This window comes from Hyla sarda (assembly GCF_029499605.1).
Source record: "Hyla sarda isolate aHylSar1 chromosome 1 unlocalized genomic scaffold, aHylSar1.hap1 SUPER_1_unloc_11, whole genome shotgun sequence".
Classification (NCBI taxonomy): Eukaryota; Metazoa; Chordata; class Amphibia; order Anura; family Hylidae; genus Hyla; species Hyla sarda.
The window spans coordinates 609,507-631,592 of NW_026607572.1; the positions used below are offsets into that span (position 1 = coordinate 609,507).

General features: G+C 42.2%; 1 protein-coding gene across 1 annotated transcript in view; it reads left to right on the forward strand.

Moving 5' to 3' along the window:
* LOC130297954 (oocyte zinc finger protein XlCOF7.1-like) overlaps positions 1 to 14,883 on the forward strand; it is a 79,173-nt gene extending 64,290 nt beyond the window's left edge. Inside the window, 1 exon segment of the mRNA XM_056550816.1 lies at positions 13,656 to 14,883. Coding sequence (XP_056406791.1) covers positions 13,656 to 14,845 — 1,190 coding nt within the window. The 3' untranslated portion in view covers positions 14,846 to 14,883.
* Positions 14,884 to 22,086: the final 7,203 nt, after the last annotated feature.

Consider the following 22,086-nt stretch of genomic DNA (forward strand, 5'->3'; position numbering starts at 1 on the left):
AATAAAAGGGATGAATAATTGCACCACATCATGACCACCACCATTACCACCATATAATGACGGGATAATACTGCCATACTGATACTGAATAAAACCCCTGTACACAGACCAATATCCCCCCATACAGTGCCCCCAGCTCTATACAGGTGCTGCAGACAATATAAGTGATTACAGTGCAGTTACATGTGGTGAATCACAGGGGGTGTCTTCCTGAAGTCGTTCTCTTTCCTTTTCATCCCCACAGAATCTGCCAGAGAAACACGTTAGGCGCCGCACGTTTCCAGCACATTTCCCAATTCTTTCCTACCCTCAGTGCCCTAAATAGTGTAGATAATGCCAGTATGAAGGCAGATAATGGCGGTAGGTAGATAGCATTGGTAGGTAGACGGTGTAGGTAGTGGTGGAAAGTAGATAGATCATTTTACCACCCAAAAAAAAAAAATACATCATTTTGTGGGCTTCCATTTTTATGCAGTGCACTTTTCCCCCCACGTCTCCACGACAGCACCCATGAGATTATCTCCTCCTCCTGATTGGGACAGGAAAAACACTGAGAGGTTAAATTCCCCACCCCTTCCTCTCCACACCAGTGTTTTTTCCTGTCCCTGTCAGGGAAGGAGCTGAGAGGTGCAGGGGGGTCTTCTCTCCTGCATGAAAAAAATTGGAAGGTCCTTACCGGGGCCTTGCAGACTCGGAGTGCTGGCACAGCACACCCCCTGTCTTGTTCTCTCCCATAGGTCCGGTCCGTGCTGTGGGTCCACTCCGGGAGTATGGAGCAGAGAAAACTCTGCGGGAGCACTGCAGGTGCTGGCGGCGTTCTTGCAGCGGTCTCTGCTCTTATTGTGTCCCGGGCTTTGCCTCACGCGAGCGCTTCCTTGTTTAAAAGTCCCGATGAGCAGTCTGCAGAATCTCCTTCCAGCCGGAACGATGGCGTCTGACGTCACTTCCAGCCGCCATAGGGTGCGGAATTTGAATCTGGAGACCGGCTTTTTTCCTATAAGAAGCCCCTCTCCCAGATGGAAGCTGCTCTACCTGATTCCAGCGTTTGTTATTACAAGGCTGCATCATGAGCTCGCCTACAAAGATTCCAGATCCTCCAGCGGTCCAAGGATCAGTGAGTACTGAGGGCCTATGGGTTCTCCCTGGCCTATCTTCGTTTGCATGGTGTTTTATCCTTCTCTTCCTTCTAATTGCAGGGAGACAAGGTTTCTGCAGGTTCTTCTGTTAAATCAAAAAAATCAAAACCCAAAAAAATGTGTAATGTGCTACAAAGAGTTTCCTTAATCTGCTTCTAAACTTCTGTGTAAAGCATGCATGGCATCAGTGGTTAAAGATGATTCTCTCACACTCATGCAAGAAATTAACTCCATGATTCATTCAGAGATTCACTCTGCATTGGCTTCTTTTACACCTGTTACCCCTGTGGTATCTACTATGGTTCATGTCTCAGCTGTAAAAAAGACCAAAACGGTATCCTTTTAGGATTTTGAAGAAAGTGTATCTCCAGAATGGAGAATATGTGGAAAATCCTCATGAAGAGGAAGATTCTTCTTTGAATTCTGACTATATCGAATCCTTAATTAAGTCCTTTCGTACTACCTTGAATTTAGAGGAAGTTCAGGAGACTAAGTCTATCCAGGATGAGCTTTTTGGAGGCCTAGGAGACAGGAAATCCTGTACGTTCCCTGTTCATGCGAATTTACATAAAATTATTAAGGAGGAATGGGCAAAGCCAGAAAAAAATGCTATTATTCCTAGGGGTCTAAAAAGGTGATATCCCTTTGATGACGCAGACTCTACTACCTGGGACACGATACCATTAGTAGACGTCTCGGTTGCTAAGGTAGCAAAGCGTACCTCTCTGCCTTTCGAGGATGCTACACAACTTAAGGATCCCATGAATATAAAGGCAGAGAGTTTGCTTACAAAGAACTGGGAAGCTGCTTCTTCACTGTTAAGGCCTCTACCTGTGTGGCCAGAACTTTAGGAGTTTGGTTCGACCAACAGGAATACCACCAGTCTGATACCCATAAAGACCAAATTTTGGAATCCTTGCCTCTGCTCAAAATGGCATCTAATTTTTTATCAGATGCCTCTGCAGAATCGGTAAAACTTGCTTCTCATACTGCTGTTTTGTCCAATACCACTAGGCGTGTACTGTGGCTAAAATCTTGGTCGGGAGACATGACTTCATAAAGTAAACTCTGCTCCCTTCCTTTCCATGAATTTTTTTTATTTGGTCCAGAGCTGGATTCTATATTGGAAAAAGCAGCAGACAAGAAAAAAGGACTATTCTTAAATAAGGTCCAACCCATGAAATCTCCTTTTCGTATTCTTTCCCAGTCAGACCAATCTTTCAGAGGAGGTAAAGGGAAAACAGGATGGTGGTCTTACAGGAAGGGGGATAGGGGTAGAAATATCTTCACTAACCCCAGTCAGTCCTCTTCCAACCCTAAACAATGACGCTAGGCCAGAGGGGGGATCAAGTTGTCATCACCCCCCCTTCGAGATACATTGTTACTAGTCAGAGTCCAAAAAATTTGTGGTTTACAAAAAATTCAAGATTGAATCTGTAAAATCTGCAGTTCAGTTGATAAAGAAGGGGACTGTGATGGCGACAAGCGATCTTCGAGATGCTTATTACCATATTCCCATCCATTCAAATTCCCAAAAATTTTTGAGATTTGCCATCCAGTGGGGGTCCAGTGTCCGCCACTTTCAGTTTGTCTGTCTCCCATTCGGCCTGTCATCTGCGCCTCGAATTTTCATCAAGGTCTTGGCAGAGGTGGTTGCCCTTCTCAGGAAAGAGTCTATTTTAATTATTCCTTATCTAGACCACATTAATTTACAAAGAACTATTCTTGTTCTCCAGAAGTTGGGCTGGATTCTAAATGTGGACAAATCAGATCTTATTCCCAGTCAGAGGAAGATATTCCTGGGTACCCTCTTGGATTCAAGGATTCAGACCTCCTTTCTTCTGGATTCCAAGAGGGTATTACTGCAGGCATTAGTGTCCCGGTTCCTATCCTTCCACTTTTGTACAATCAGGACAGCAATGTCCACTCTGGGTCATATGACATCATGTATCCAATCTTTAGCTTGGGCTCAGTTTCACTCCAGGCCTCTACAAAAGTGGATTCTAACCATTTGGGACAAGTCACAGAAGTCTTTAGACAAAAGAGTGATAATTCCCTCTCAAGTAAAAACCCATCTAAGAAAAAATTAGAGACGGGAGTAGGTTGGTTCCAGACAAACCAGTTACTCATAACAACAGATGCCAGTGCAGGGGAATGGGTGCTCACTCAGAGATTCGAGTAGTCCAAGGAAAGTGGGATCCTCAGACAGCAAGGAAGTCTTCCAACTTCAGAGAGCTACTGGCAATATGGATGACACTCCAAGAATCGCCATATCCTCATTTACTCGGACAACATGACTGCAGTGGCCTTTATAAGATGTCAGGGGGGTCCAAGACATACAGCTCTTCAATCAATTTCTCATCAAATATTTTATTGGGCAGAAAACAAAGTACTTTTGATATCAGCAATCCATCTCAGAGGGATCTGGAACTTAGAGGCGGACTTCCTGAGCAGACATATATTAGACCAGGGGGAATGGTCTCTAGCCCCGTGGACGTTCAGTATGATTATGGAGAGATGGGGGGTTCCTCAAATAGATCTGTTTGCAACCAGGATAAATCACAAGATGGATCTATTCTATTCCTTAAATCCAAAAGACTCTCCTCTAGCAGTAGATGCTTTGGCTCAGGATTGGACATTCAGTATGGGATATGCATTTCCTCCCCTACCTCTGATATCTCGGGTCCTTCAAAAACTAATGAACTGCCATTGCATTCTAATCCTAGTAGCCCCATACTGGCCAAAGAAAAGCTGGTTTTCTCGACTAAAAACTCTAAGTATAGAAGATCCCATCTGCCTTTTCATCGTCAGATGAAAAACCTCAGCTTGACAGCATGGAAATTGAAAAGTCCATTCTGCTGAAGGAAGGTTTCTCTGAAAAGGTAGTAAATACACTTCTATCTAGCCATAAAGATACTACCTCTAGAATCTATGCTAAAACTTGGAAGAAGTTTATTTCTTGGTGTGGGGATTCTTTTTCTATCAACACTCCGGTGATTCCAAAAATTCTAGACTTCCTTCAGCAGGGATTTGATTTAGGTCTTTCCCCTAGTTCCCTCAAAGTACAGGTTTCTGCTCTCAGTGCTCTCTATCATGTAAAATTGGCTGATAACATGTGGATTTCAAGATTTATTAAAGCGTCCAGCAGACTCAGACCTAAGACTTTAAATATCTGTCCTCAGTGGAATTTAAATACAGTTCTAGCGGCTCTTCCTCTGGATCCCTTTGAGCCTCTGGATTCTATTTCTGAAAAATGTTTGACTCTGAAAACTATATTTTTAATTGCCATCACTACAGCTAGGAGAGTAGGTGAAATTCAGGCTCTTTCTATCCGGGAGCCTTATATCAGAATTTTGGATGACAAAATCATTTTTAAGCTTGATCCTAACTTCCTTCCTAAAGTTGGCTCTACATTTCATAGATCACAGGATATTGTGGTTCCATCCTTCTGTTCAAATCCAAAAAATTACTTAGAAAAATCATATAGTCTCTTGGATGTTAGAAGAGCTGTTCTCCTTTACATTGAAAGAACTAGTCAGTGGAGGAAGGATGATAATCTGTTTATTCAGTTTGCTTGCCCTAATAGAGGCAAGAAAGCCTCTAGGAGTTCTATAGCCAGATGGATTAAGACCTCAATTTCAGAGGCTTATGTGGCCCGAGGTAAAGCCCCTCCTATACAATTGAAGGCCCATTCTACTAGAGCAATTTCCTCATCATGGGCAGAGAGAGCAGGAGCTTCTGTAGAACAGATTTGCAAAGCTGCCACTTGGAAAAACCTCCATACTTTTTCCAGACATTATAGAGTTCACATTTTGTCTTCTGAGGATATGGCCTTTGGACGTAAAGTTCTCAGTGCTATAGTCCCTCACTAATAAATTCTTTGGTATTTCTCATGGGTGCTGTTGTGGAGACGTGGGGGGAAATGGTGAATTATACTCGCAGATAATTCCTTTTCTGGAAGTCTCCACGAAAGCTCCCATACATCCCACCCTTTGGTTTTTTATTGTGGTGTTTTATTGTACTTTTTTTCCTTTTCCCTCTGCGTTTTTTATAAATATGTACAAAGAAAGTTCCAACTGGCACTACTGTAATTGCTGTGGAGTGTTGCAAAAGTCCTGTGCCGAGTTCTAGGTCACAGTCACTTATCGTAGCCTGTGGTGGTGCTCAGCGTACCAAAGTCCACACAACCGTAGTATACTTCAATAGAAGAAAAGAAAGTAGGCGGCAACTCACCAAATGTAGCTTTAGGCTTCTTTTATTATAGCAGGTGAACAAACAGGTGCAAACTCACATGCAGAGAGCGACGTCTGTTTCACACAATACTGTGCTTCTTCTGGTTGAGCCAGAAGAAGCACAGTATTGTGTGAAACGGACGTCGCTCTCTGCATGTGAGTATGCACTTGTTTATTCACCTGCTACAATAAAAGAAGCCTAAAGCTACGTTTGGTGAGTTGTCGCCTACTTTCTTTTCTTCTATTGAAGTTCTTTATAAATACACTGGTGTGGAGAGGAAGGGGTGGGGAATTTAACCTCTCAGTGTTTTTTCCTGTCCCAATCAGGATGAGGAGATAATCTCATGGGAGCTGTCGTGGAGACTTCCAGAAGTGGAATTATCGGTGAGTATAATTCACCATTTTTTTTATCAAACTGGTGCTATAAAGTTATTCAGAATTGTAAATTACTTCTATTTAAAAATCTTAATCCTTCCAGTACATAGCCGCTGCTGTATTCTTCACAGGAAGTTGTGTAGTTCTTTTGAGTCTGATCACAGTGCTCTCTGCTGCCACTTCTGTCCATGTCAGAAACTGTCCGGAGAAAGAGAAGTTTGCTATGATGATCAGGAAAGTTCCTGACATGGACAGAGGTGGCAGCAGAGAGCACCGGGGTAAGACTGGAAAGAACTACACAACAAAAAGAACATACAGCAGCTGAAAAGGATACAGATTTTTAAATAAAAGTAATTTACAAATCTGTTTAACTGTGCTCATCAGACCACATGGACCACCCAAAGTATAGTGGATAAGATGTCTGTGGGCAGGGTACCCCTTTAAGGTTCCCGGTTTAGGTTGTATTGTGTCTGTAGTCACTGACTGTGTTATGCAGCTGTCCTCACTCTGTATACATCGTGCTGAATGGTATTTTGTCATAGGCTTCCATGGTCTGTGCTTACACTGTACGTCACTTTACTCACTTTTCAGTAAAATAAGTTTAAAAAATAAAAAAAGGAGTAAAATATAACGCTATGCTATACATATTGATCGTACCAACCTGATCTATGAGGAGAACAAGTCAATTTTATGGCACATAGCATGATTGTTCCTGCAAAAAACAAGCATAAGGGTCTAGAGGTGGAAAAATGAGTGATGGCTCTTAGGAGAGGAGGAAACAAATGAAGATGCAAAAATGTAATTTCCCTGGTCGTTATGGGATCTAAATAGTGTAGGGCACCATTGAAATTGTGCTGGGGAGCATGGACACCTGTCAAAGACAATGTCCCTGCTCCTAGTAAGGTGTCCCTGCTCTGCTATCATAGCTGCTTTGTGATAGAAGTAGCAGAGACAGATCCCTGCAGATATTACTGGAGGATAAGAGGCAAGAGATGGAGCAGTGATTTATGGGACGACTTTTATATTACACAATGGAATCAGATGGTTAAAAGTGATTGATGAAAGGGCATAGGTCATGTGATCTGTACATGGGGGAGGGTAGGAGAGAGCGGCCGATGTGGGGAGAATTCACTGAAGACATAAATGAGGTGTAGGTATGAAAGTGAATGTAATGAAGAAGACCTATGGTGTATACAGGGGTAGGGGCACATACATGGGAACAAGGATAGAATGACGGAGGAAAGGAGACTGGGAACAAGGAGGAGCTATACACAGCGAGGAGAATATTATCATAGAGACATTACAGGACTATACACAGCGAGGAGAAGATTATCATGGAGACATTACAGGAGACTATACACAGCGAGGAGAAGATTATCATGGACACATTACAGGAGACTATACACAGCGAAGAGAAGATTATCATGGAGACATTACAGGAGACTATACACAGCGAGGAGAAGATTATCATGGAGACATTACAGGACTATACACAGCGAGGAGAAAATTATCATGGAGACATTACAGGAGACTATAAACAGCGAGGAGAAGATTATCATGGAGACATTACAGAAGACTATACACAGCGAGGAGAAGATTATCATGGAGACCTTACAGGAGACTATACACAGCGAGGAGAAGATTATCATGGAGACATTACAGGAGACTATACACAGCGAGGAGAAGATTATCATGGAGACCTTACAGGAGACTATACACAGCGAAGAGAAGATTATCATGGAGACATTACAGGAGACTATACACAGCGAGGAGAAGATTATCATGGAGACATTACAGGACTATACACAGCGAGGAGAAAATTATCATGGAGACATTACAGGAGACTATAAACAGCGAGGAGAAGATTATCATGGAGACATTACAGAAGACTATACACAGCGAGGAGAAGATTATCATGGAGACCTTACAGGAGACTATACACAGCGAGGAGAAGATTATCATGGAGACATTACAGGAGACTATACACAGCGAGGAGAAGATTATCATGGAGACCTTACAGGAGACTATACACAGCGAGGAGAAGATTATCATGGAGACATTACAGGAGACTATACACAGCGAGGGGAAGATTATTATGGAGACATTACAGGAGACTATACACAGCGAGGAGAAGATTATCATGGAGACATTACAGGAGACTATACACAGCGAGGAGAAGATTATCATGGAGACATTACATGGACTATACACAGCGAGGGGAAGATTATCATGGAGACATTACAGGAGACTATACACAGCGAGGAGAAGATTATCATGGAGACATTACAGGAGACTATACACAGCGAGGAGAAGATTATCATGGAGACATTACAGGAGACTATACACAGCGAGGAGAAGATTATCATGGAGACCTTACAGGAGACTATACACAGCGAGGAGAAGATTATCATGGAGACATTACAGGAGACTATACACAGCGAGGGGAAGATTATTATGGAGACATTACAGGAGACTATACACAGCGAGGAGAAGATTATCATGGAGACATTACAGGAGACTATACACAGCGAGGAGAAGATTATCATGGAGACATTACATGGACTATACACAGCGAGGGGAAGATTATCATGGAGACATTACAGGAGACTATACACAGCGAGGAGAAGATTATCATGGAGACATTACAGGAGACTATACACAGCGAGGAGAAGATTATCATGGAGACATTACAGGAGACTATACAGAGCGAGGAGAAGATTATCATGGAGACATTACAGGAGACTATACACAGCGAGGAGAAGATTATCATGGAGACATTACAGGAGACTATACACAGCGAGGAGAAGATTATCATGGAGACATTACAGGAGACTATACACAGCGAGGAGAAGATTATCATGGAGACATTACAGGAGACTATACACAGCGAGGAGAAGATTATCATGGAGACATTACAGGAGACTATACACAGCGCGGAGAAGATTATCATGGAGACAATACAGGAGACTATACACAGCGAGGAGAAGATTATCATGGAGACATTACAGGGACTATACACAGCGAGGAGAAGATTATCATGGAGACATTACAGGAGACTATACACAGCGAAGAGAAGATTATCATGGAGACATTACAGGGACTATACACAGCGAGGAGAAGATTATCATGGAGACATTACAGGGACTATACACAGCGAGGAGAAGATTATCATGGAGACATTACAGGACTATACACAGCGAGGAGAAGATTATCATGGAGACATTACAGGAGACTATACACAGCCAAGAGAAGATTATCATGGAGACATTACAGGAGACTATACACAGTGAGGAGAAGATTATCATGGAGACATTACAGGAGACTATACACAGTGAGGAGAAGATTATCATGGAGACATTACAGGAGACTATACACAGCGAAGAGAAGATTATCATGGAGACATTACAGGAGACTATACACAGCGAGGAGAAGATTATCATGGAGATATTACAGGAGACTATACACAGCGAGGAGAAGATTATCATGGAGACATTACAGGGACTATACACAGCGAGGAGAAGATTATCATGGAGACATTACATGGACTATACACAGCGAGGGGAAGATTATCATGGAGACATTACAGGACTATACACAGCGAGGAGAAGATTATCATGGAGACATTACAGGAGACTATACACAGCGAGGAGAAGATTATCATGGAGACATTACAGGAGACTATACACAGCGAGGAGAAGATTATCATAGAGACATTACAGGAGACTATGCACAGCGAGGAGAAGATTATCATGGAGACATTACAGGGACTATACACAGCGAGGAGAAGATTATCATAGAGACATTACAGGAGACTATGCACAGCGAGGAGAAGATTATCATGGAGACATTACAGGGACTATACACAGCGAGGAGAAGATTATCATGGAGACATTACAGGAGACTATACACAGCGAGGAGAAGATTATCATGGAGACATTACAGGGACTATACACAGCGAGGAGAAGATTATCATGGAGACATTACAGGAGACTATACACAGCGAGGAGAAGATTGTCATGGAGACATTACAGGACTATACACAGCGAGGAGAAGATTATCATGGAGACATTACAGGACTATACACAGCGAGGAGAAGATTATCATGGAGACATTACAGGAGACTATACACAGCGAGGAGAAGATTATCATGGAGACATTACAGGAGACTACACAGCGAGGAGAAGATTATCATGGAGACATTACAGGAGACTATACACAGCGAGGAGAAGATTATCATGGAGACATTACAGGAGACTATACACAGCGAGGAGAAGATTATCATGGAGACATTACAGGAGACTATACACAGCGAGGAGAAGATTATCATGGAGACATTACAGGAGACTACACAGCGAGGAGAAGATTATCATGGAGACATTACAGGAGACTATACACAGCGAGGAGAAGATTATCATGGAGACATTACAGGGACTATACACAGCGAGGAGAAGATTATCATGGAGACATTACAGGACTATACACAGCGAGGAGAAGATTATCATGGAGACATTACAGGGACTATACACAGCGAGGAGAAGATTATCATGGAGACATTACAGGAGACTGTACACAGCGAGCAGAAGATTATCATGGAGACATTGCATGGACTATACACAGCGAGGAGAAGATTATCATGGAGACATTACAGGAGACTATACACAGCGAGGAGAAGATTATCATGGAGACATTACAGGACTATACACAGCGAGGAGAAGATTATCATGGAGACATTACAGGAGACTATACACAGCGCGGAGAAGATTATCATGGAGACAATACAGGAGACTATACACAGAGAGGAGAAGATTATCATGGAGACATTACAGGAGACTATACACAGCGAGGAGAAGATTATCATGGAGACATTACAGGACTATACACAGCGAGGAGAAGATTATCATGGAGACATTACAGGAGACTATACACAGCGAGGAGAAGATTATCATGGAGACATTACAGGAGACTATACACAGCGAGGAGAAGATTATCATGGAGACATTACAGGAGACTATACACAGCGAGGAGAAGATTATCATGGAGACATTACAGAAGACTATACACAGCGAGGAGAAGATTATCATGGAGACATTACAGGAGACAGTACACAGCGAGGAGAAGATTATCATGGAGACATTACAGGAGACTATACACAGCGAGGAGAAGATTATCATGGAGACATTACAGGACTATACACAGCGAGGAGAAGATTATCATGGAGACATTACAGGAGACTATACACATAGAGGAGAAGATTATCATGGAGACATTACAGGAGACTATACACAGCGAGGAGAATATTATCATGTAGACATTACAGGAGACTATACACAGCGAGGAGAAGATTATCATGGAGACATTACAGGAGACTATACACAGCGAGGAGAAGATTATCATGGAGACATTACAGGACTATACACAGCGAGGAGAAGATTATCATGGAGACATTACAGGAGACTATATACAGCGAGGGGAAGATTATCATGGAGACATTACAGGAGACTATACACAGCGAGGAGAAGATTATCATGGAGACATTACAGGACTATACACAGCGAGGAGAAGATTATCATGGAGACATTACAGGAGACTATACACAGCGAGGAGAATATTATCATGTAGACATTACAGGAGACTATACACAGCGAGGAGAAGATTATCATGGAGACATTACAGGAGACTATACACAGCGAGGAGAAGATTATCATGGAGACATTACAGGACTATACACATAGAGGAGAAGATTATCATGGAGACATTACAGGAGACTATACACAGCGAGGAGAATATTATCATGTAGACATTACAGGAGACTATACACAGCGAGGAGAAGATTATCATGGAGACATTACAGGAGACTATACACAGCGAGGAGAAGATTATCATGGAGACATTACAGGACTATACACAGCGAGGAGAAGATTATCATGGAGACATTACAGGAGACTATACACAGCGAGGAGAAGATTATCATGGAGACATTACAGGAGACTATACACAGCGAGGAGAAGATTATCATGGAGACATTACAGGAGACTATACACAGCGAGGAGAAGATTATCATGGAGGCATTACAGGACTATACACAGCGAGGAGAAGATTATCATGGAGGCATTACAGGACTATACACAGCGAGGAGAAGATTATCATGGAGACATTACAGGACTATACACAGCGAGGAGAAGATTATCATGGAGACATTACAGGAGACTATACACAGCGAGGAGAAGATTATCATGGAGACATTACAGGAGACTATACACAGTGAGGAGAAGATTATCATGGAGACATTACAGGAGACTATACACAGCAAGGAGAAGATTATCATGGAGACATTACAGGAGACTATACACAGCGAGGAGAAGATTATCATGGAGACAATACAGGAGACTATGCACAGCGAGAAGAAGATTATCATGGAGACATTACAGGAGACTATACACAGCGAGGAGAAGATTATCATGGAGACATTACAGGAGACTATACACAGCGAGGAGAAGATTATCATGGAGAGATTACAGGAGACTATACACAGCGAGGAGAAGACTATCATGGAGACATTACAGGAGACTATATACAGAGAGGAGAAGATTATCATGGAGATATTACAGGAGACTATACACAGCGAGGAGAAGATTATCATGGAGACATTACAGGAGACTATACACAGCGAGGAGAAGATTATCATGGAGACATTACAGGAGACTATACACAGCGAGGAGAAGATTATCATGGAGACATTACAGGACTATACACAGCGAGGAGAAGATTATCATGGAGACATTACAGGAGACTATACACAGCGAGGAGAAGATTATCATGGAGACATTACAGGAGACTATACACAGCGAGGAGAAGATTATCATGGAGACATTACAGGAGACTATACACAGTGAGGAGAAGATTATCATGGAGACATTACAGGAGACTATACACAGCGAGGAGAAGATTATCATGGAGACATTACAGGACTATACACAGCGAGGAGAAGACTATCATGGAGACATTACAGGACTATACACAGCGAGGAGAAGATTATCATGGAGACATTACAGGACTATACACAGCGAGGAGAAGATTATCATGGAGACATTACAGGAGACTATAAACAGTGAGGAGAAGATTATCATGGAGACATTACAGGACTATACACAGCGAGGAGAAGATTATCATGGAGACATTACAGGGACTATACACAGTGAGGAGAAGATTATCATGGAGACATTACAGGACTATACACAGCGAGGAGAAGACTATCATAGAGACATTACAGGACTATACACAGCGAGGAGAAGATTATCATGGAGACATTACAGGAGACTATACACAGCGAGGAGAAGATTATCATGGAGACAATACAGGAGACTATACACAGCGAGGAGAAGATTATCATGGAGACATTACAGGAGACTATACACAGTGATCATTAACACAAGGTAGGATGATGATTGTTCCATTGTGTAATATTCTGGACAAGATTTAACAAAAATATATGAAAATTTTAACCCCTTAATGACTTATGATTTTTATTTACCTCATCGGGCAGTTAAGGGTGTATGGGGTGGCCCGGGACCTGTGCCCCCTCTGTATCTGTTGGATCTTGGCTGCATTCTTCAGCTGAGGGCGGCTGCTAATAGCTGACACAGAGCAATCTCTGATGCTGGATATTAACCACTTAGATGCTACAGTCAAAGCTGACATCAGCATTTATACAGCCTTAGTGAGAATCATTGGTGGTGCAATACAGTGTAAGATCGGTTCCACAAAAACAAGCTCTTAAACCCAGTGTAGATGGGAAAAGAAAAGAGTTTAGGCTGGGAGGAGAGGAGGAAAAAAAAAGAAAAACACAAAAGCTTAAATATCCTGGGATGTTAAGGGTTAATACTGATAATAAAATCTGTGTTATTCTCTGCAGATTCTTGTAGCAGGAGATCAGAGGAGAATCTTATATCTTCAGATTATAAAGCAGATGATGATATCACACAAGATACATATGAAGAACATTCCATTATCCCAGATACACCCTCAGCCCTTCACAGCCAAGATCTGTCATCTCATCCTTATATACAGGTCCTGTCTTCTCAGTCATCACAGGATGTTCAGCAAAATAAAGGTCACAGAAGGGGTGTTGGACATCAACGAGCTCATACAGAAAAGAAACCATATTCATGCTCAGAATGTGGGAAATGTTTTCCTTTTAAATCACGTCTTGTTGTACATCAAAGAAATCACACAGGAGAGAAGCCATTTTCATGCTCAGAATGTGGGAAATGTTTTCATTTTAAATCCGGTCTTGTTGTACATCAAAGAACTCACACAGGGGAGAAGCCATTTTCATGCTCAGAATGTGGAAAATGTTTTACTCGGAAATCACATCTTATTCAACATCAAAGAACTCACACAGGAGAGAAGCCATTTTCATGTTCAGAATGTGGGAAATGTTTTACTTTAAAATCAAATCTTGTTCAACATCAAAGCGCTCACACAGGAGACAAGCCATTTTCATGTTCAGAATGTGGGAAATGTTTTACTCTGAAACCAAATTTTATTAAACATCAAAGAACTCACAGAGAAGAGAAGCCGTTTTCATGCTCAGAATGTGGGAAATGTTTTACTGTAAAATCAAGTCTTGTTATACATCAAAGAACTCACACAGGAGAGAAGCCATTTTCATGTTCAGAATGTGGGAAATGTTTTACTGTAAAATCAAGTCTTGTTCAACATCAAAGAGCTCACACAGGAGACAAGCCATTTTCATGTTCAGAATATGGGAAATGTTTTACTGTAAAATCAAGTTTGGTTCAACATCAAAGAACTCACACAGGAGATAAGCCATATTCATGTTCAAAATGTGGGAAATGTTTTACTTTTAAATCCAGTCTTGTTGTACATCAAAAAACTCACACAGGAGACAAGCCATTTTCATGTTCAGAATGTGGGAAATGTTTTACTCTGAAACCAAATCTTATTCAACATCAAAAAACTCACACAGAAGAGAAGCAATTTTCATGCTTAGAATGTGGGAAATGTTTTACTCAGCAATCGCATCTTATTCGACATCAAAGAACTCACACAGGAGAGAAGCCAATTCAGAGCAGTAAATGATGCAGATAACACATCTATATATTATCCATGTACATAGGATATCTGACATTTATACATATATCATATACTACATCTCCAAACTTGTTACCAATTGTTAATAAAAGTTTTCTTTCTTATATTATTTATTATTCTTATAATCATCTCCGCACACTGGACTTATAATAAATGTAATATTGTCCCTGACGTTGTATATAGGGAATGTAACGCGTCAGTGTTGTCCCCGCCCCCTTCTCATTATGATTATAGAGACTTTAATTCAAGGCATCAGAAAGGATCCGCGCGTCTCCCTTGAAGATCGTCTCTTCTGAACATAAGACGCTGCAGATACTTTTATTTATCACAAACCCTAGACGATCGTTTCCCGTCTTGACGTCTATTTTCGATCTCAGATCATAAAATCCATTTTTCTATATGAGAAGTCGTCAATATCTCGGCGTCCCCCGGGTTCAGTAAACATCGGTGTAATTCTTTTCCTTTTCTTTGTCCTCCCCGGGGTATAAAATCCCTAGAGATCTGATCACATCTGGTACAAGATCTCTTTACTTCACACTTTGCGCCATTATTACACGGATTGAAGACCCAGTTACACGCTCGTAAATTCCCATATATGTCGTGGATTGGAAGGAAAAAGGTTCTTAAATCTTATATTTACCAATAATATTTTATGTTTTACAGTCCGTCCCTATCATAGTACGGAATTGTTATTTTTCTTCTATCCGATGGTTATTTAGTAATTTTGTTATGATTCAGAAGAGACCACGTGTCCCGTATAGACGCTCACCCTGAAGACATTAGACGGCGGTTTTGTGTTTCCGGATTTACACACTTATTATAAAGCTTTTCCTTCATCTGGATTATTAGAGCTCGTTCGCTCTTCTTTTTCTCATCCTCCCCTTTATATTCCTCCTCATGTGGATATGGAATTCTCCTCAGTCCCTCCTTCTATAGGGCCCATTTTGTGGCCCCCGCACTCCTCCTTGGCCTCTCTAGTTCTTTCCTCTTTTATATATAACTTTGTCGGTATTACGAGACTGCTCTACGACTGATTCTGATTTCCCTTCTCCCCTAACCCCACTTTCTTTACTCCCTATGGTTATTACTAAACACATTTTCCCTATTCCCCTTTGTGGGAACGTTTACATTCTTTTACGTTACGAGATTTATATTCTTCTACTAAGACTTTGGCCATAGAGGAATCTCAGGCTTTCTGGGGTTTTATAAGTAAATTTATCTTTACTCTCCAATGTTTTAAGCATTATACTAACATACGTCCCCGAAATTGGTTAGAGAGATTGTATTTATGTAAATAATAATACTAAGCTTTATTCTTATCTGATTTCTTCTGCTCCTAATAGTAAACAAAATGCATCTTATATGAGAAGAGGAGCTGAATATCCAACTCTCTGAAGAACAGTGCTGATTTATCTCTAGTGCTCATGTGGCTTCTCCCCTGTATTTGTAAACAGGAAAGTTCATATAAGTTATATTGTCGGGGGTATGGGACTCCTCTAATTTTTTTAAAGTATTTATTTATTAAATTTTGCAAAAAATAAAGAAAGTGCAACATACAACCATAGTCTCTGTAGGTCCATAAGACAACTCCATCACAATGACATGGATACGACAACAGAGTGGCAATCAAACACCTAGGGAAGGAGCATCTCCGGCACCGTCCAGAGACCCAACACACGAGCATACATTCACACTACCACACATCCCAGTGACTCCGACCCCCTCCCAGAAGGATGGAAGGTCACCCGACACATCCAGTAAAAGCCAAGGAGTCCACACCTTATCAAACTTCCTCAGGCACCTACGACTTTTATACAAAGCTAGGTATAATGGGACATATTTATTTACCATATTCACCCACGTCATCACAACCACCTTATGGCACAAAACAATGAAAAACGGATCAGTGTGCATCTATGCGCACCAGAGACCACCTCATTGAGGACTCCCAGCAGGCATATCACCAGGGTAAGCAAGAAATCTAGATTGTCTGCCAAAAACCCCATCACCTCCCTCGAAAAGGAGGCTGTAACAGGACACTCCCAAATCGCATGTAGAAAAGTACCTACCTCCGCAGAACAACGAAAACATAAATCCGATGAAGACAACTCTATACGTTTCAGCTTAGCAGGCGTATAATATAACCGTAAAACATACCGTGATTGAATCAGCATATCTCTGCTACTCATCACCGTTGAGTTATATGAGCCCTCAACTTCCTTCCACTGGCCCTAAGACAGATCAGGGATATCAGCCACCCATTTATGATAAGCATTCGCAAATGGGCTAGGCCCTAGAGTCTGGAGAAGAGCATAGGAGCCAAACTGCGCCTGGACCGCATGTTGAAGCTGAAGATACCTATAAAAGACACTGCCAGGGATATCATATCTGTCCTTCATTTCCGCAAAGGAGAGGAAAACCTGATCCTCCCGGAACAAGTGAAGCACAAATCTGACTCAATGAGAACCCCAAAAGCCGGCCTCCTGTAACACATGTAGGTGAGCTAAATTTACATTCCTCCACAAGGGTGCCCTAGGAGTTGCCAACGGTTGCGGAAACCTGCTCGACACCACGGACCACACCTTAGCTATAGTTTGCAAGGGAAGGGGATAAGAGGAGCCAGAATGATACCTGTAGAGTGAGTGAGAGCTTCATACAAACTCATCAGGGCTCCAGCCAAGGCAGTCGCCGAGTTCGACAGATCCAGGTCAATCCACCATGCTGCATAGACCAACTGAGAGGCAAGAAAATAGTTAGACATCGGTAGAAGCTAATCCACCATGCCTTTTAGGAGCTTGAAGAAGAGCCCGACCGAGTCTTGGAGACCTCCCCTGCCAATAGAAGGATCCCAGAGCACCACACAATGTATTAAAATACAGGGTGGGCCATTGGATACACCTTACAAAAAATCGGAATGGTTGGTGATATTAATTTCCTGTTTGTGGCACATTAGTATATGTGACTGGGGAAACTTTTCAAGATGGGTGGTGACCATGGCGGCCATTTTGAAGTCGGCCATTTTGAATCAAACTTTTGTTTTTTCAATAGGAAGAGGGTCATGTGACACATGAAACTTATTGGGAATTTCACAAGAAAAACAATGATGTGCTTGGTTTTAACGTAACTTTATTCTTTCATGAGTTATTTACAAGTTTCTGACCACTTATAAAATGTGTTCAATGTGCTGCCCATTGTGTTGGATTGTCAATGCAACCCTCTTCTCCCACTCTTCACACACTGATAGCAAAACCACAGGAGAAATGCTAGCACAGGCTTCCAGTATCCGTAGTTTCAGGTGCTGCACATCTCGTATCTTCACAGCATAGACAATTGCCTTCAGATGACCCCAAAGATAAAAGTCTAAGGGGGTCAGATCGGGAGACCTTGGGGGCCATTCAACTGGCCCACGACGACCAATCCACTTTCCAGGAAACTGTTCATCTAGGAATGCTCGGACCTGACACCCATAATGTGGTGGTGCACCATCTTGCTGGAAAAACTCAGGGAACGTGCCAGCTTCAGTGCATAAAGAGGGAAACACCATCATGTAGCAATTTTGCATATCCAGTGTCCTTGTGGTTTCCATTGATGAAGAATGGCCCCACTATCTTTGTACCCCATATACCACACCATACCATCAATTTTTGTGTTCCAACAGTCTTGGAGGGATCTATCCAAAGTGGGTTAGTGTCAGACCAATAGTGGTGGTTTTGTTTGTTAACTTTACCATTCACATAAAAGTTTGCCTCATCACTGAACAAAATCAGAGTTTTTCCAGCAAGATGGTGCACCACCACATTATGGGTGTCAGGTCCGAGCATTCCTAGATGAACAGTTTCCTGGAAAGTGGATTGGTCATCGTGGGCCAGTTGAATGGCCCCCAAGGTCTCCCGATCTGACCTTCTTAGAATTTTATCTTTGGGCTCATCTGAAGGCAATTGTCTATGCTTTGAAGATACGAGATGTGCAGCACCTGAAACTACGGATACGCTAGCATTTCTCCTACGGTGTTGCTATCAGTGTGTGAAGAGTGGGAGAAGAGGGTTGCATTGACAATCCAGCACAATGGGCAACACATTGAACACATTTTATAAGTGGTCAGAAACTTGTAAATAACTCTTGAAAGAATAAAGTTACGTTAATACCAAGCACATCATTGTTTTTCTTCTGAAATTCCCAATAAGATGTGTCACATGACCCTCTTCCTATTGAAAAAACTAAAGTTGGATTCAAAATGGCAGACTTCATAATGGCCGCCATGGTCACCACCCATCTCGAAAAGTTTCCCCCCTCACATATACTAATGTGCCACAAACAGGAAGTTAATATCACCAATCATTCCCATTTTATTAAGGTGTATCCATAAAAATGGCCCACCCTGTACTTCCTGGGGGGTCACAGGAGCCAGATGGAAGAGATAAAGGAATTTAGGCAGATAAATAATTTAAAAAATATTAATCCTTCCAGCTAGGGAGGGAGGACCAGGCATGCAACCTATCTACCGTGGAAAACAAAAGTGGGTCTAAATTCAGGGACACATAATCTGTCAGAGATGCAGTAACCTCTACCCCAACATATCTAAATCGGTAAACCACTTGCACCCCTGCTGGGAGAGAAGAGGAAAGGGAAATGTCAGGTGAGAAGGCCACGAGAGAGGATTTACCCCAATTAACCCGCAAACCCGAAATGGAACTAAACCTACCTAGCAAGTAAATCAGAGAAACTAGTGAACCCCCGGCATCTGCCAAATAAACTAGGGTGTCAACCGCATAGAGAGAAACCTTCACAATGGATTCCCTGGGGATGACACAGATAGTGGGATCTCTACGTATAGCCGCTGCTAAGGGCTTAATTGCCAGCGCAAAAAGGAAGGGGGATAGGGGGCACCCTTGTTTAGTCCCCGGGTCCAATAAAAAGGGAGCAGAAACATCAAAGTTAGTACAAATACGGGCCCTGGGGCAATCATACAACAAGCGGACCCAGGCACAAATCCTAGGGCCAAACCCAAACACTCCCAAGACCTCCCGGAGATATGGCCACAGTACAGAATCAAAAGCTTTATAGACAAAAGACTAGAGATGAGCGAACTTTTCAAAAATTTGATTCGGACGATTTGCCAAATTTTCCGAAAAAGTTTGTTTAGATCCGAAATTTTTTGTGTCGAATCTATATTAAAAAAGGCTATTTCTAGCCTACATACAGCCTCTATAGGGGTATAGAACACTTTGCTGTGTTCTAAAATGCATATGGAGTGTGCTGGAGTGAAATAATACTGTTATTCAGAATAACATGCAGATTACTGGCATTGCTTTTAGAATCACTGCCTCACAGCAGCACAATGACAGAGCCTGGTGGTGGCATCAGTGTCAGGAGACCATATAGTGACTGAATGACACAGCGTGGAGGTGTTGGCAGCATGAGGAGACCATATAGTGGCTGAATGACACAGTGTGGAGGTGTTGGCAGCATGAGGACACCATATAGTGGCTGAATGACACAGCTTGGATGAGGCTGAAGCATGAGGACACCATATAGTGGCTGAATGGCACAGCGTGGAGGTGTTGGCAGCACGAGGACACCATATAGTGGCTGAATGACACAGCGTGGAGGTGTTTGCAGCATGAGGAGACCATATAGTGGCTGAATGGCACAGCGTGGAGGTGTTGGCAGCATGAGGAGACCATATAGTGGCTGAATGACACAGCATGGAGGTGTTGGCAGCATGAGGAGACCATATAGTGGCTGAATGACACAGCATGGAGGTGTTGGCAGCATGAGGAGACCATATAGTGGATGAATGGCACAGCCCGGAGTTGCCAGCAGCATGAGTAGGCACTAGGCCTTCACAATCCCTAAGATTAAATGATGAATTTAGAAATTGAAATCGAAGATTTTGCATAGTGGGTGCTACCTATGCGAAAATGTGAAATTCCTAGACCCAGGCCCAGCAGCGCCATCAGTAAACCATATATTGCCTGAATGACACAGCTTGCAGTTGGCTGATGCACGAGTACACACCAGGGCTTCACAATCCCCCCCCCAAAAACACAAAATTTTTAGAAAATTTTGAAAAAGATTTTGGATAGCGGGTGCTACCTATGAGAAAATGTGAAATTCCCAGGCCCAGCAGCGGCATCAGTAAACCATATATTGGCTGAATGACACAGCCTGGAGTTGGCTGATTCATAAGTACACAATAGGGCTTCACAATCCCCCCAAAAAAACACAACATTTTTTGAAAAAGATTTTGGATAGCGGGTGCTACCTATGAGAAAATGTTAAATTCCCAGACCCAGGCCCTGCAGCGGCATCAGTAAACCATATATTGCCTGAATGACACAGCCTAGAGTTGGCTGATGCATCATGAGTACTCACCAAAGCTTCACAATCCCTAAGAACAAACATTTTTGACGAAAATTTTTGTCAAAAAATTTAGGACCTGAATGACGCAGCCTGGAGTTGGCTGCAGCATGAGGAGACCATTGAAATGCCTAATTTTAGTATTTGAAATTTAAATAAAATTTTGTGTCCCGGACCCTGCCGTGTGGGTACAAAGGACCTAATTACACAAGCACCCACAGGGCTCATGTGGCCGTGAGATGTAGGCACAACGTCTCCATTGCCCTGACTGGCCATTTTTTTTTTTTGTACCTTTGTTTAACAACAGATACACAAAGACAAAAGACCGGTGCGCACCTTGTGCGGGTAAAACTGGGAGACCAGTGATACAATAAAAATAAAACAAACGGGGGGGCCAGCAGGGTGGACCCTTACCTTAGGGTGTTATGCTGAGCGCATAACATCTAGTATAGAATGTAGTATAGGTGCAGCATCCTGGTTCCTCTGGAGTTCCGACTCGGGAGTCCAGTAGTTAGTAGAATATTGGATCAAGTAGATCACATGGAAAAAGGAACCTTAAAGGAGTGCAACCCTTGGTGTAGATAAAAGCTGGGTTTATTGGATAAGATGCAACGCACAAAACTATATAAGCGTTTCTTGCCCGAACCGGGCTCTTCTTCAGGCAGTTATAAAATTAAACAACCACGAGGATAGTTATAAAACAATGTGAGGCTTCACTTCCGGGTTCGGATCCACAAAGGTCGAACCGGAACCGAACTAGTCCATGGATAAGATGGATAAAATCTTCAAAATTGAAAGAAACACATATAATCATATAAACACATAATAAAAAGAGGATTTAAGTGTCAGTCATAAAGGATTGTATAGTA